The following is a 17,030-nucleotide window of genomic DNA, read 5'->3' as shown; positions in this document are numbered from 1 at the left end:
ATCCAAAAACTGGAAAGAACTCAAATACAAAAGCTAACCTTACACCTAAAGGAACTAGAGAAAAAACAGCAAATAGATCGTACACCCAGCAGCAGAAGGGAGTTAATAAAGACTCGAGCAGAACTCAACGAAATTGAGACCAGAAGAACTGTGGAACATATCAACAAAACCAGGAGTTGGTTCTTTGAAAGAATTAATAAGATAGATAAACCATTAGCCAGCCTTATTAAAAAGAAGAGAGAAAAGACTCAAATTAATAAAATCATGAATGAGAAAGGAGAGATCACTACCAACTCCAAGGAAATACAAACAATTTTAAAAACATATTATGAACAGCTATACATCAATAAATTAGGCAATCCAGAAGAAATGGACACATTTCTGGAAAGCCACAAACTACCAAAACTGGAACTGGAAGAAATAGAAAACCTGAACAGGCCAATAACCAGGGAGGAAATTGAAGCAGTCATCAAAAACCTCCCAAGACACAAAAGTCCAGGGCCAGAGGGCTTCCCTGGGGAATTCTATCAAACGTTTAAAGAAGAAACCATACGTATTCTACTAAAACTGTTTGGAAAGATAGAAAGAGATGGAGTACTTTCCAGACTCGTTCTATGAGGCCAGCATCACCTTAAATCCAAAACCAGACAAAGACCCCATCAAAACGGAGAATTATAGACCAATATCCCTGATGAACAGGGATGCAAAAATTCTCAACAAGATACTAGCCAATAGGATTCAACAGTACACTCATAAGATTATTCACCAAGACCAAGTAGGATTTCTCCCCGGGACACAAGGCTAGTTCAACACTCATAAAACAATCAATGATTCATCATATCAGCAAGAGAAAACCCAAGAACCATATGATCCTCTTATTAGATGCAGAGAAAGCATTTGACAAAATACAGCATCCATTCCTGATCAAATCTTTTCAGAGTATAGGGATAGAGAGAACATTCCCCAACATCTTAAAAGCCATGTACGAAAAGCCCACAGCAAATATTCGCAATGGGGAAGCACTGGGAGCCTTTTCCCTAAAATCAGGAACAAGACAGGGATGTCCACTCTCACCACTGCTATTCAACATAGTACTGGAAGTCCTAGCCTCAGCAATCAGACAACAAAATGACATAAAAGGCATTCAAATTTGCACAGAAGAAGTCAAACTCTCTCTTCGCCAATGCCATGATACCCTACATAGAAAACTCAAAAGACTCCACCCCAAGATTGCTAGAACTCATACTACAATTTGGCAGTGTGGCAGGATACAAAATCAATGCCCAGAAGTCAGTGGCATTTCTATACACTAACAATAAGACTGAAGAAAGAGAAATTCAGGAGTCAATCCCATTTACAATTGCACCCAAAAGCATAAGATACCTAGGAGTAAACCTAACCAAAGAGGTAAAGGATCTATACCCTAAAAACTATAGAACACTTCTGAAAGAAATTGAGGAAGACACAAAGAGATGGAAAAATATTCCATGCTCATGGTTTGGCAGAATTAATATTGTGAAATGTCAATGTTACCCTGGGCAATTTACATGTTTAATGTAATCCTTATCAAAATACTATGGACTTTCTTCAGATAGTTAGAATAAATTAAGATTTGTGTGGAATCAGGAAAGACCCCGAATAGCCAGGGGAATTTTAAAAAAGAAAACCATATCTGGGGGCATCACAATGCCAGATTTCAGGTTGTACTCCAAAGCTGTAGTCATCAAGACAGTGTGGTACTGGCACAAAAACAGACACATAGATCAATGGAACAGAATAGAGAACCCAGAAGTGGACCCTGAACTTTATGGTCAACTAATATTTGACAAAGGAGAAAAGACTACCCCCTGGAAGAAAGACAGTCTCTTCAGTAAATGATGCTGGGAAAATTGGACATCCACATGCAGAAGAATGAAACTAGACCACTCTCCTGCACCATACACAAAGGTAAACTCAAAATGGATGAAAGATCTGAATGTGAGACAAGATTCCATCAAAACCCTAGAGGAGAACACAGGCAACACCCTTTTTGAACTCGGCCACAGTAATTTCTTGCAAGATACATCCACGAAGGCAAGAGAAACAAAAGCAAAAATGAACTATTGGGACTTCATCAAGATAAGAAGCTTTTGCACAGCAAAGGATACAGTCAACAAAACTAAAAGACAACCTACAGAATGGGAGAAGATATTTGCAAATGACGTATCAGATAAAGGGCTAGTTTCCAAGATCTATAAATAACTTATTCAACTCAACAGCAAAGAAACAAACAATCCAATCACGAAATGGGCAAAAGACATGAAGAGAAATCTCACAGAGGAAGACATAGACATGGCCAACATGCACATGAGAAAATGCTCTGCATCACTTGCCATCAGGGAAATACAAATCAAAACCACAATGAGATGCCACCTCACACCAGTGAGAATGGGGAAAATTAACAAGGCAGGAAACCACAAATGTTGGAGAGGATGTGGAGAGAGGGGAACTCTCTTGCACTGTTGGTGGGAATGTGAACTGGTGCAGCCACTCTGGAAAACTGTGTGGAGGTTCCTCAAAGAGTTAAAAATAGACCTGCCCTACGACCTAGCAATTGCACTGCTGGGGATTTACCCCAAAATGCTGGGCACCTGCACCTCGATGTTTCTATCAGCAATGTCCACAATAGCCAAACTGTGGAAGGAGCCTCGGTGTCCCTCGAAAGATGAATGGATAAAGAAGATGTGGTTTATGTATGCAATGGAATATTACTCAGCCATTAGAAACGACAAATACCCATCATTTGCTTCGACGTCGATGGAACTGGAGGGTATTATGCTGAGTGAAAAAAGTCAATTGGAGAAGGACAAACATTATATGGTCTCATTGATTTAGGAATATAAAAAATAGTGAAAGGGAATAAAGGGGAAAAGAGGAATAATAATTGGGAAATATCAGAAAGGGAGACAGAACATAAAGACTCCTAACTCTGGGAAACGAACTAAGGGTGGTGGAAGGGGAGGAGGGTGGGGAGTGGGGGTGAATGGGTGACGGGCACTGAGGGGGTCACTTTTTTAAAAAAAATTTTATTAAAAAAATTTTTTATTTATGATCGTCACAGAGAGAGAGAGAGGCAGAGACATAGGCAGAGGGAGAAGCAGGCTCCATGCACCGGGAGCCCGACGTGGGATTCGATCCCGGGTCTCCAGGATCGTGCCCTGGGCCAAAGGCAGGCGCCAAACCGCTGCGCCACTCAGGGATCCCCTGAGGGGGGGCACTTGATGGGATGAGCACTGGGTGTTATTCTGTATTATGGTAAATTGAACAACAATAAAAAATAAAGTTATTAAAAAAGAAAATAAAAAAATAAATAAAATAAATAAATGGGTTTGTTCAAAACGCCAAAAGAAAAAAAAAAAAAAGAAAATAGTACATGGGCTCATGGAAACTCTTCTGGGTAATGATGACAAACAGGACAAACAGGATCATGCTATTCCCGGAGAGGGCAGTGGTATAGAGAAAGTAGAAGGTGATAGAGATCCACACATGGACACATCCTAGGCCAGGAATGCCAGCCAACAAGAAGGTTGGAAATTTAGATGTCAAGTTGCTTAAGATCTGCATGTTATCTTGGATTTGTAGGATTTGTCCTCTCAATTCTCACATCCTATAGAGATAATGAATTACATCGTCACACATAAATATTCAGAGAAATTTTCTTTTTAGTTAGGAGAGCTATCTAGGTCATGGATAAGTATTCTATTATTGAGAAAACTCGAATCAAAGTCTATTTTAATTATTTATATAAATAAAATGCACACACACATATATACATTTTATTCTTAAATTCAAGGAAAATATATCTAAATAATCTTATACATTTTGATGATAATTATTTCCTATATTGATCATAAGATTCTATGCATAGATAATATATAATAAATAATAAAAATAAGAGCATTCAATTTTGAATATGTTGTATATGAAACGACCAAGGGAAAACCACCTAAAGATTTCTATGGATCTTAAGTGCCCACATGGGTGTGAATTTCTAGGCAAAAGTCACCCAAACATTTTGAAGTTATCATTGTATACATGCCATTTTAGTCTAACAGTGTGAGTGAACAACCTCAGTGAGTACATTTACAAAAGGAAACCAACGAAGACAAACTCTGTAGAAGTTGTGGGAAAGAACTATATACACTAAAGCAAGATGAGCCTAGACGGCTTTACTTAAACTATTAAAATCAAGAGAGGTGGTGTAATGACTGGGTGTTACATGAACAACAATGTCAAATTACTGAAGTGCCCAGGTCCTCTAAGGATTAAAAATTTCAAATGCAACCAAGAGCATAGTGGCTCTAGAAAAAACAGTTGAAGTCCAATGAAGAAAGCTGAGAACTGGCTACAGTGGCTTGAGGATGAAGGGACAAATAAGTGGTAGAGCTACAGTGTATATTATTTCTAGAAACTCATCAGTGAAGGCAAGGAGAGTAATAGGCTATCACTAAGAAGACCATAGATGGATGAAGGATTTTTACAAGCTTGAACAGACTTAGATAAATGTAAAGTTATAGAAGATAGTGAGAAATGGAAAATATAGAACACTATATATAGAGATTAATTGGTATAGAAAACTCATTAAGGAAGTAGTAGGTGATTGAATATGGAGCATGATTGTAGTTCACCCTCAAAAAGATGAAGATCATAATTTCCACTGACCCTCGAAGATAAGTGGCAAAAAGGGAGATTGGTGGGGGGTTGTGTGAGGGCATTAGAATGCAGTGTCTACCTGGTTTGTTCTTTTTTTTCTTTTTAAAAAATTTTGGTCAAACACAACTAATATAAAATTTACTGTGGTAAGCATTTTTAAGTGTACAGTTCAGTGGTGTTAAATACGTAAATAATGTTTAATCATCACAACCATCCATCTTGTAAAACTGAAACTGTATACCCATTAAACATTCCTCATTCTCAGTTATCTATTTAGAGTTCTGACTACTCTTAATATCTCATATAAGTAGAATCACAGAATATTTGTCCTTTATTGACTGGCTTATTTCACTTAGTGTCGTATCCTCAACAGTCATCAGTGTCGTATGATATGTCAAAATTTCCCTCCTTGGGCACCTGGGTGGCTCAGTGGTTGAGAGATGACCTTCATCTGATGTTGGTTTCAGTAACATGAGAGCCTGAGGTCTAGAACCTTTTTCACTATTGGCTTTGACAGGAGAATGGTGAAAGAGGATAAAAGGACAAATGCAACAATAGTGATGGAAGGTTTTTACCTTGCTTGTGATGATGCTATTATGTGTGTATGCATATGTCCAAATTCATCAAAATGAATACATTAAGCATGTGCAACTTTTTGTGTAAGGACACCTCAATAGAGTTGAAAAAAATAAGAAAAAATACAGTTTTCTAAAACAGCTTAAATTTTTAATTTAAAAGGAAATTAAATATTAACAAATACTCAAATTTCTAGTGACTTTCTCACTACCTGTAACCATACAATATATCTTCAGAAGACAATCTCCTTTTTCTTTCTTTTCCAAAACTTCTTCATTGTGAACTTTATTGTCAACAGGGAATAGGCCATTTGTGGAAAGAGAGATCAACACTCAGCATCCCTATTCCTCACAGTCAGCAGTCTCAAGGAGTTGTGATTCTGGCAGCACTCTTACATCAAGATTTACAAGCTTTTCTGGAATTTGCTGTATTCAGGAGTCTTTCATCTTCTCAGATTACCCCTCCATTCTCCTAGGCTTTGGCACTGAGTTAACCTGTTCTGTACACTTTTTGTTGTTGTGGCAGTTACTTTTTCCTCATACTAAAATTAAACTTCCTAAATTAAGGATGATTTTCAAAAAATACATGAAAGTGCAAAAGGGAAATGGAAATACCACAAATCTCACTACTCAGAGTTGCTATTATTATCATTTAGATGTATTCCCGGAATCTTTTTCTAGGCAAATTGTTATCAGCATTATGGGAAAATGTTATGTGTCTTTTTTCTTTACCATTATATCTTGATCATCTTTCACATCTATAAATACTCTTTGCAAATACATTAGTTAAATGATACATGATATTCAATTGCTCATTCTGTCTCTGGGTCTTACAGATCAATATGTGGATGTTTCCCTGTTTTTATAAATGACCAATCTATACATGTCTTTGTACTTTTTCCCTCAATTCTATTTTTATAATGACATTCCAAGATGGGAAAATATGTACACTTTTTTGCTGTCTTAGTGGCAGTTCTAATCTCCTTTTTAATTAGGTGTAGCAACTTATATTTCTCCTGGCGGCGTAAAGATCATTTTCCCCTTAGTCTGTAGAAGATGGCATTCTGTTGAAATCTTCAGTAATTTGATAGATGGACATATTTTTATTGTGCTTTTGTGATGAAGAACATTTGTCCACTCAGCATTTATGATCAGTCACATGCCTCAGAGAGCTCTTGTTCTGGACATTCTGAAAATTGTTCCTTTTGCTCTGGGGGATTGCTAACCTCTGGGCCTTTTGTTCACAAAGATGACTTTGTGCTGATATGCGATGGCCTGGCAACCTTTTTGCATTTATGTTCCCAGATCAGTGGGGTGGCGGGGTTGGTTGTGATGCGGTGACCCTTGGCTTAGGGATCTTTTCCACAACAACCTTGAATAACCCTGTCCCTGATCTGCTTGGTTCTGACTCCATAGATGATGGGGTTGAGCATGGGAGGTACCAGTAGATAGAAATTGGCGAACATGATATGGACCACTCGGGGCACATGGTGTCCAAAGCGGTGTGTGAGGAAAGTAAAGAGGGCTGGGATATAAAAAGCCAAGATGACACAGATATGGGAAGCACATGTGCCAAAAGCCTTGAACCGGGCTTCATCAGAGGGCAACCCCAGAACAGTTCTCAGAATCATCACATAGGATATACTGATGACAATCATATCAAAGCCAACCACAGAGAAGGCCACAAAGAGCCCATATGCACGGTTTACTCTAGTGTCTGCACACACCAGCTTTAACACAGCCATGTGCTCACAGTATGACTGGGGAATGACGTGGTTGGGGCAGAAGGGCATCCTGGAGACCATAATGCAGAAGGGGCTCACCCATAGCAATCCTCTCATCATCACAGCTGCTCCCAGTTTACCCACTACAGCTGGGGTCAGGAAAGTAGAGTGGTGGAGTGGGAAGCAGATAGCCACATAACGGTCCAAGGCCATAGCCATGAGCAACCCGGACTCCACGGAGGAAAAGGCATGGATGAAGAACACCTGGATGAGGCAGGCATGGTATTCAATCTCATGAGCATGAAACCAGAGTATAGCCAGCATTTTAGGTTGTGTGGAGGAGGATAGAGCCAGGTCAGTGATAGCCAGCATGGCTAGAAAAAGGTACATGGGCTCATGCAGGGTGTGGTCAGTTCGGATTATATGAAGGACAATGACATTGCCTACTATAGCTATGAGATACATGGCACAAAATGGAAAGGCAATCCAAAATTGGTAATTCTCCAGTCCTGGGATCCCAAGTAGGATAAAGGATACAGGCTGTGAAGAGCTGTTCCCTGAAGCCAGCATCACTGGATGGGAAAATTGTTCTCCCCTGAGAAGGTATATACTCTATACAGATTATAGTAATCAAATAATTAATATTATTTATATATTATTATATAATATATTATTATATAATATTATTTATATTCTTTTGTAAAGAACAATTGAATAATAAAGCAAAAGCATTTAATAATAAAATATAATAATCTTAACTGTTTTAATAAATAAAATTTTGCAACATAAAGCGATGAAACTTTTTATTCCTCATTTATATTTTGTCATCAAATGGGATCAGAACATACTAGCTGTGTGATTTTGTAGAACAATAATAATATATATATTTTAAAAGTAGAATCTGCCAAGGGGAAACTATACTAATAATGTCAGTAATATTAATTCTTGCTTTTCTATTCTTCAGAACTAATTGACTTGTTTAACTTTTCCCATAGATTCTTTTCAGGCCTCTTTTTAAGCCACTTAGGCAACATTTCAGGGTAGGAGGCTAATGTATGTAGTGATTTTGATCTTGCTTTGAATCTAGGAGTTACCAGGAGAATTTGGGCTGAAGGATAACTGAGGATTATACACCTCTAATTAAACCTACTATCCTTAGTGTATGTCCTCCTAGATTAGAGGCCAGCAAACTTTTTTTGTAACAAGCCAGATCATACATATTTTAAGCTCTGTGATCTGTAGTTGTAACTAGTCAGCTTAGCACTATGGCATAATAGTAGCCACAGTCAATAGAGCAATTTATGAGTGTGGCTAAATGTAATTTTGGACTTTTTAACCAATGAGCCATACCTTAAAAGTCTGAGAGGAAAAAAAAAAAAAGCCTGAGAGAAACTTTTTAAATACTACTTTGGCACCATGGCCACCAGAGAGTTATATATAATTCTCCTACTAGAGTCTGCTATTGCTGGCATAAGAAGGACATGGATGCCTCCTCTGCCTAGGATTGCATTACATGGTCTTTTTGTCTGATCCTAGTGATGACTATCACTTATATTAGTTGATGACACAAAAAGCTTACCTGGTTCTTACTAGGGACTTTTTCACGAGTTCATCTTGGTTGTCCCATGACTTTAGGTCTCCATAACAAAAACACTGAGACAAGAGGAGTGTTTTTCAAATTCCCCTTAACAAATCACCTCTAGTGACCAACAAATGTTTCATACAACCAGACCTAATGGTTCCAAAAAGACTATCTTTGAGATCCCAAATAGACCTGATCTTTCTGATTTTCCTACCTCTATAACATCTTGAAGAAATGAGGCTCAGGCTTTATCAATTTTACTCTAATTGGAAAGTTTACCATCCTAACTTGAAAATAGCTATAGGCTTGCTCAAAACAATACTCCTATCTAGGATATGGTGAAAATTCAACACACAAATTATCTGGGATCCAGGGCTCTAGCTTTATCCCCTTCTGTTGGCTTGGTCTTCTAATCGTATGTTCTCTTTGAATCAGGGTCTTCCTATCTAACCTCCCTCTGACCCCCGTATGTCACCCTCCATTTGTCAGGACATGGTCACTGAGACTCATGGGCACCTGAAAAACTACTTAGACCATCTTTGTTCCTGCACTGGGTGCTGGTGAAGGTGCTGGCTAAACCTACAATTTCACAAAGTGCATAATAATCTCTTTAAAAGTAGAAGACATTGCTGTTTTTATAAATATAACACTGTAAGCTTTTACATTTATTGTTTTTAATTCACATAAAGTTTCTGCCCATAAGCCTTAATGAGAACCTTAATGGAGAACTCACCTGTTCTCCATACTCCTTTTGGAGTAGTGAGTCTCTGTAGGTAGTGAGCCTGAACCCAAGTCTGAAACAGGAGATGAAGGCTCTTGACAGGTGCCTTTCTTTCTTCTCTACACTTACAATACCATGGAATCTGGTATCCTCACTATCAGAAATCCTTTTGCCTTTTTCACCCTCGGGCTTAAACTCAGCATGTGTAGAGTGAGGACTACAAGTCATGTGGCTTGGAGAGGGAGTTAACCAATGTTAGATCATTCTCTATAGTGTGTGAGGTTTGCAATAGTATTTCTGAGGGAGGCACAGGTTATCAACTTGCTGTTGGGGGGAGGGATGGAAATGTGCATTCCCGATAGAGTAGGAAAAGAAGAGCAATATACTTTCCCTTCTTGCCCAATATTCCTTCCCTCTTTCCTTGCTTTTAAATATGCACCCGTCCCTGTCCCTCAGGGGCAAGACATCTTGTGAGTCTCATATCTAGTGAAAGAAGAAATTAGGTTATCTTTTTTTGGTCTTAAAGCTAGGGTGATCACACATTGAACTTCAGAGTCAATTTTTCTGTTCTCCAAAGTACATGCTAACTTGAGCAAACTTGGCATAGCTTTTGGTTGAGGAAATATGGTTGCAAGAAGGATGTTCTTACACTGAGGGAGCTCATTTCATCTGTGAGTGTTGGTTTGAGTCCAGTGCTGGTACCATTGGCTCTACTGGACCTCAAGTACTCCTTTCATTAGGTGGAGTTAGTTATGTCCATCGTTTTAACTATGTTGCTCAAGCCTGAAAGGGTGGAGGATAAAGTGGACTGAGAGCTTGCCAAGGAATAGTTTCAGAGACATTTAGTCTGTTTTCTCACTTTGGGGTATCTAAAACCAAGGCACAGAGTAATGATGCTGGAGCATGGTTTCAGATACAGTGTCCTTCCTGGAGGGACTGTGTGTGGAGGCCGCCTTCTTACTTTTCCAGAATTTCCCTGGAGGACACAGTGTGAACAGCAGATCTTCTCTCCATCTCAGAAGGAAATCCATCAGTCAGAGATCTCTGGACCTGGAGCGCCCAGGGAAGCAGGCCATCTGCACAAAGTATTGCCTTGTCTTCCAGCTTCTGGAACCTCCGTGAGTCCTGCAGTTCTCTGGGAAGGGCAGAAGTGACTGGGGCACAGGGAAAGCACTTACCTTGAGCTCTGCTTCACCTCTGACTGGCTCTCTAACTGGTTGAGCATCTCTAACTGGCTCCTGTGATTCAGCTTTTAGCAGAGACTGTAGATTAGGACCTATTTAAAGACCTTTAAAGTCTGGCCTTTCCCTTCCCCAAGCATTAATATTCCCCTTCCTGCTAGGCCCCCCTGCCTCCCACTCTGGCTTCCTCTGAGACCAGAGAGTGAAGCTAGAAGCATTAACCCCTAACTTTCCTCTGTCCTCTGTGTACACAAATGCAAAGGGTGGGGAATTGAATGCATGGCCAAGAATGTGTGTTGTTGAGAAAACACAATTGTGAGCTTATTGCTATGCATGTATTTTTTGTTAGTCAAAAGTATTTACAATTGAGGAGGTATTTTATACAACGTGAAAGTTTGTTGATGCTTGTTGGAGTGTATACCTGAGGTACGTGTTAATAAACGTGTGTAAGGACTGGATTTGCCTGTGAATGCATGTGCATAACCTTGTGTGTTTGTGCAGGTGTGACTAATCATTGGTGGTAAGTATACACATTTAGTGGGATAGCATGGCTCTCTGAGTACAAGGCCACTGCATACACATACTTTGTGAAGACATATCCTGAGCTCCAAAGCTGACAGTGTGAGATTATACATCAGTGTGTGTATATACATGGGCATGTATAGACAAATTGTGTGGTTTGAAGAGGTGTTGACAATTTGTTGGTGATATCATATGTACCTAGGAAGCTCTGGTTCTGTTGTCCTTCTTACCTGGAAAGGCAGGAGGACTTCCAGATGGAGGACTTGCCATAGTTATTTTTGAAACTTAGTGAAGTTGGAAGGCTCTCCTCACTCAGCCTGAACAGTTAAGCTTATGCAGAGCTTCCTCTCATTTACTCCCCATATAGGGCCTTGCTGGAATCTCTTTCTTCTTTTTTTCAGCATTCTATGATGTCTGATACGTCAAATGAAGATTTGAGAAGAAAAGTATATAAAAACAGAAAGTAAGAATTTATGTGTAGAATTCAAAACTGTCAGATTTCAGAAGCTATGCCTCACAAAATCCACAACCCCACATACATTTATAGGGAAACAAATCATTGAGAATTTTACCATGACTTTAGGTTTATAGTAATCTGTTTATGGTGAATTGCCATCATCATGTTCACAAAGTCAGAATTTATTTTAAGATATCACCATAACAAAAATCTGGGATAGAACTGTTTTTGTGAGAGAGTCCAGGTTTATAGGACAGATCCAAGGTTTTCTTTTTTTTTTTTTATTTTGGGGATCAGGCTGGTATTTTAGATTTATCTCTGCTTGCAAATTCTTTTTCTTTGTCTGCTTCTTTTATTCCTTGTAGATTAAAAACTCAGTATTAGGAAAGTAGAAACGAGTTCCAGTCTCCCTTCCCTCTGCTCCTCCTCCTCCTCCTCCTCCTCCCCCTCCTCCTCCTTCATAACTGGAGGAACTTTTCCCCTCAAATAAAATGTGATATCTAGGGATAAGTCCTGTGTGTCTTTATCTCTTGAATCTTCCCCAGTTGCAGGTGCCATGGTGGCTCCAAACACACATGACATCCAAGCTCTTGTGGAAGTTATTGTTAGGATAATTACGTTGTTTATCAAGTGTAGTTGGGCATGAATTGCTGAAATGAGTGCACTGTAGGCAGATGATTCCTTTCCTGATTTATCCTCTTAAAGTTCTCCTCATGGTTATTATCACAAAAGTTGGTATCTCTGCAGGATGCATTGAGGATTTGGGCACTTGACTCATAGCCCTGCTCTAAACCTCAGTCTCCAGTAGAATGTGCAGTTTTGTGAGCTATATTAAGAGACTAGTTACAGTTAGTTACTATAAACTTTTAGGCACACGCATGTAAATTATGCTTTGTAGGCTTTTGAGGGGGGAGACAGAGAAAAATGTTTGGAAAGGAAGTTTTGATGGAAGAAAACATTATTGAGAATATTGACATGAGAATTCTGGGACAGTTCAATATAACTATGTTGAAAACTCATCCACATTCATAACCTCATAACTCCTATATCTTCACTCGTGTTGACCTTTATCTACATAGTACTCAGTCAATCGTGTATGGACATGGACTGTACCTTGTCACAGCTCAGAGCTACTCAATCTCTGAATTCTCGAGCATCTAATAACCACGTTATCTTTCTAGTTTTTTTTTGACACTCATTCCCTATTTTCTACATCATCAAATCCTTTAAACCCTATATATTTGTTCCAATCCTTTTAGCCCTCTTTTCTTTTATAGTTCTTTTCTATGAAATCTAGTCCTCATAGTTCATCATTTCACCATACTCATATGAATAATCTCAACACCTATCTATGCATCACAGGTTTTTCTTTGAGGTAGGACTAGGAGGTGATACCCTGTCATTGAGGTAGGAGTTGAGTTACATTTTGTTTTAATATAAACAATTAGTTTAGTGCCATGACATTTTTCTGTTTCTTAATTTCATTGATCTCCACTGCAAATTAACTGTGCTTGGAACTATTTCTGCTTTCTTTATCATTTTTCAATAATGTACCGATCTATCCTTATATAAAAACAAGGCCACCATGTAGGATACTGCTGGATCCCTGTCTAGGTAAAACATTTATTAAAATTATATTTAAAATCCATGGCTTGGGATCCCTGGGTGGCGCAGCAGTTTAGCGCCTGCCTTTGGCCCAGGGCGCGATCCTGGAGACTCGGGATCGAATCCCACGTCAGGCTCCCGGTGCATGGAGCCTGCTTCTCCCTCTGCCTGTGTCTCTGCCTCTCTCTCTCTCTCTCTCTCTCTCTCTCTCTGTGACTATCATAAATAAATAAAAATTAAAAAAAAATAAAAAAATCCATGGCTTCTGTAGAGTACAATTATTTATAGATGAAGACTTGAAATAATGGATAAAAATGTATTTATTGTTGTATTAGTTTTCTAAACACACTACTCCGAGTGTGATAGTCTCCTGCTACCCCTGCACTACAGCAACTGCAAGAAGTAATAACGATCATATTGGAGCCATCACAGTTTCATGGTAACTGACCTTACCTGAGCTTTCAAAACAGCCCTAACTATTTTCACATTTCTCTCACTGTCATTGTGCTGAGACATGGTGCTAGGAAACTATAATAACTGACTTCCCTAAGTATATTATTCAGACTCTGTCCCCTAATTATAGTTAAAATCTTTTTCTTTTCTTTTCTGCATCACCTCAAGAAGCAGAACTTCCAACCATAATGTTGAAGAGGAAACCTCCTTCTATTGGGCCTCAGAAGGTGTAACACCAGATGGCTTTTGCCTGCCTCATTTCTTACATACCTGAGCCAGCTGTTCTCATTGCCAGTTGCTCCAGCATTCATGGTTCATTACCACATTCAAATAAGGAAATCAAATCTGGGCAGAGGGGAAATAATTCGGTCTATGCTCTGCTTCCTCAATCCTCAGGGAGAACCTTACTGATGTCAACATTATAACAAAGGTCCTAAACACTGCAAAAAGGCAAGAAAATGTATGTGCATTGATTGGAGAATTGTTATGGTTTGAATTGTGTTCCCCCCTCAAATTCACATGTTGAAGTTCTAATTCCTAGTACCTCAGAATATGACCTTATTTGGAAATAGGGTCATTAAAGATGTAGTTTAGTTAAGATGTAGTCATAGTGGAGTAGCGTAGGCCCTACTCCAATGTAACTGGTGTCCTTTTATAAAGGGCAAATTTGACACAGAGACATATAAACAGAGAGGAAATGCCATGAGGGTAAGAAGACAGAGATCAAGATGATGTGTCTCCAGGGATGCCTGGGTGGCTCAGTGGTTACGTGTCTGCCTTCAGCTCAGTGCATGATCCTAGGGTCCTGGAATTGAGTCCTGCATCAGGCTCCCAGCAGGGACCCTGCTTCTCCTTCTGCTTATGTCTCTGCCTTTCTCTCTGTGTCTCTCATGATTAAATAAATAAAATTAAAATCTTAAAATAAAAAGATAATGTGTCTCTAGTCTAAGTTTCCAGCAAACCACCAGAACGCAGAGGAAAGCATTGAACAGATTCATCTTCATAGCCAACAGAAGAAACCAACCTGGATGATTCTTTAATCCTGGCCTGCTAAACTCTAGAACTATGACACAATACATTTCTGTTGTACAATCTATTTAGTTTGTTGTACATTGTTATGGCAGCTTTAGAAAACTAATACAACAATAAATACATTTTTATCCATTATTTCAAGTCTTCATCTATAAATAATTATACTCTACAGAAGCCATGGATTTTTTTAAAATTTTTATTTATTTATGATAGTCACACAGAGAGAGAGAGAGAGAGAGAGAGAGAGAGAGAGAGAGGCAGACACATAGGCAGAGGGAGAAGCAGGCTCCATGCACCGGGAGCCCGACGTGGGATTCGATCCCGGGTCTCCAGGATCACGCCCTGGGCCAAAAGCAGGCGCTAAACTGCTGCGCTACCCAGGGATCCCAAGCCATGGATTTTAAATATAATTTTAATAAATGTTTTATCCAGACAGGGATCCGGCAGTATCCTACATGGTGGCCTTGTTTTTATATAAGGATAGATCAGTACATTATTGAAAAATGATAAAGAAAGCAGAAATAGTTCCAAGCACAGTTAATTTGCAGTGGAGATCAATGAAATTAAGAAACAGAAAAATGTCATGGCACTAAACTAATTGTTTATATGAAAAAAAAATGTAACTCATCTCCTACCTCAATGACAGGGTATCACCTCCTAGTCCTACCTCACAGAAAAACCTTTGAGTTATAATAACCTAAATTTGAAAGCCAAAGCCGTATAGATTCGAAAAGAAAAAAATAGAATAATACTTTTATGAACTTGAGAAATGGAAAGTTTCTTACTCTGCAAAAAGCATTAGAGAGAAAAGAAAAAAAGTTGATCAAGATAAAAACATCAATTTAAAATGACAGCCTTATAAATTTGAAAAGGCAAGTCATAGATGGAGAAAATATTCACAATGCATGTAACTGAAAAATAAAGTCCCACAATCATTTAATGGAAAGACAAGTAATTCACTAACAATTTAAGGAAATGATTTAAACAAGCACTTGACTAAAGGCAGTAGATGAATGGGTATTAACCATTTTCTATTGCTTTTATCTAATTACCATTAATGGTTAATACAATTTCTTATTATTCATAAGAAAAAAGTCAGAATGAGATACTAATAAAAACTTATTAGTATAACTAAAATCAATTACAATAACAGCACTAAGTAGCGGTGAAAATGTGGGTCAATTGGAACAGCCAGGCACTGAGTACAGCTACATTGCAAACATTTAGGCAATTTTTAATAAAATGAGCATCTTTTTGACATAGCAATTCCACCTCTAGTTCAAATCTGAAATAAATTTTTTAAGTATGCAGCAAATGTATAGTAGTTCTATACATTTTAGTCTATTTTAAGTATTTCTGTGTCTCTATAAAACACACACATATATAAACACTTTTACTCTTAAATTCAACTAATCTTACACATTTTGATAATTTTTCCTATACTGACAGAATTTTAAGCACCATTATATCATAAGATTCTATGAATAAATAATATATAATAATTAATAAAAAACAACGCATTCGATTTTAAATATGTTGTATATGAAATGATTAAGGGAAAACCACCTAAAGATTTCCATGAATCTTTTTTTTTTTATTTCCATGAATCTTAAGTGCCCACATAGGTGTGAATTTCCAGGCAAAAGTCACCTGAACATTTTGAAGTTATCATTGTATACATACCATTTTAGTCTAACAGTGTGAGTGAACCTCAGAGTACATTTACAAGAGAAAACCAATGAAGACAAACTCTGTCTTATCACAGAGTTATGGGAAAGAACTGTATACACTAAAGCAAGATGAGCCTAGACGGCTTTACTTAAACTATTAAAACCAAGAGAGGTGGTGTAATGACTGGGTGTTACATGAACAACAATGTCAAATTATTGAAGTGCTCAGGTCCTCTAAGGATGAAAAAATTCAAATGCAGCCAAGAGCATAGTGGCCCTAGAAAAAACAGTTGAAGTCCAATGAAGAAAGCTGAGAACCGGCTACAGTGGCTTGAGGATGAAGGGACAAATAAGTGGTAGAGCTACAGTGTATATTATTTCTGGAAACTCCTCAGTGAAGGCAGGGAGAGAAATAGGCCATCACTAAGACCATAGGTGGATGAAGGATTTTTACAAGCTTGAACAGACTTAGATAAATGTAAAGTTATAGAAGATAGTGAGAGATGGAAAATATAGAACACTAGAGATTAATTGGTATAGAAAACTCATTAAGAAAATAGTAGGTGATTGAATATGGAGCATGATTATAGTTCACCCTCAAAAAGATGAAGATCATCCTTTCCACTGATCCTCAAAGATAAATGGCAAAAGGGGAGATTGGTGGGGGGTTGTGTGAGAGCATTATAATGCAGTGCCTACTTGGTTTGTTCTTTTTTTCTTTTTAAAAAAATTGTGGTCAAATGCACCTGATATAAAATTTACCATGATAAGTATTTTTAAGTGTACAGTTCAATGGTATTAAATACATAAGATATG

General features: G+C 38.2%; 1 protein-coding gene across 1 annotated transcript; it reads right to left on the bottom strand.

Annotated features, from left to right (window-relative positions):
- Positions 1-6,616: 6,616 nt before the first annotated feature.
- On the bottom strand, positions 6,617-15,365 carry LOC121476610 (olfactory receptor 52R1). Its single transcript, XM_041730707.1, has 2 exons — positions 15,335-15,365; positions 6,617-7,563 (listed from the first exon to the last, which is right to left on the bottom strand). The coding sequence occupies exon 2, from the start codon at positions 7,559-7,561 to the stop codon at positions 6,617-6,619; it is 945 nt and encodes a 314-aa protein (XP_041586641.1). The 5' UTR covers positions 7,562-7,563; positions 15,335-15,365.
- Positions 15,366-17,030: the final 1,665 nt, after the last annotated feature.

Source organism: Vulpes lagopus, chromosome 15, assembly GCF_018345385.1.
Source record: "Vulpes lagopus strain Blue_001 chromosome 15, ASM1834538v1, whole genome shotgun sequence".
Classification (NCBI taxonomy): Eukaryota; Metazoa; Chordata; class Mammalia; order Carnivora; family Canidae; genus Vulpes; species Vulpes lagopus.
The sequence above is the reverse complement of the archived record's forward strand: the minus strand, read 5'-3'. Positions and strand labels throughout refer to the sequence as shown.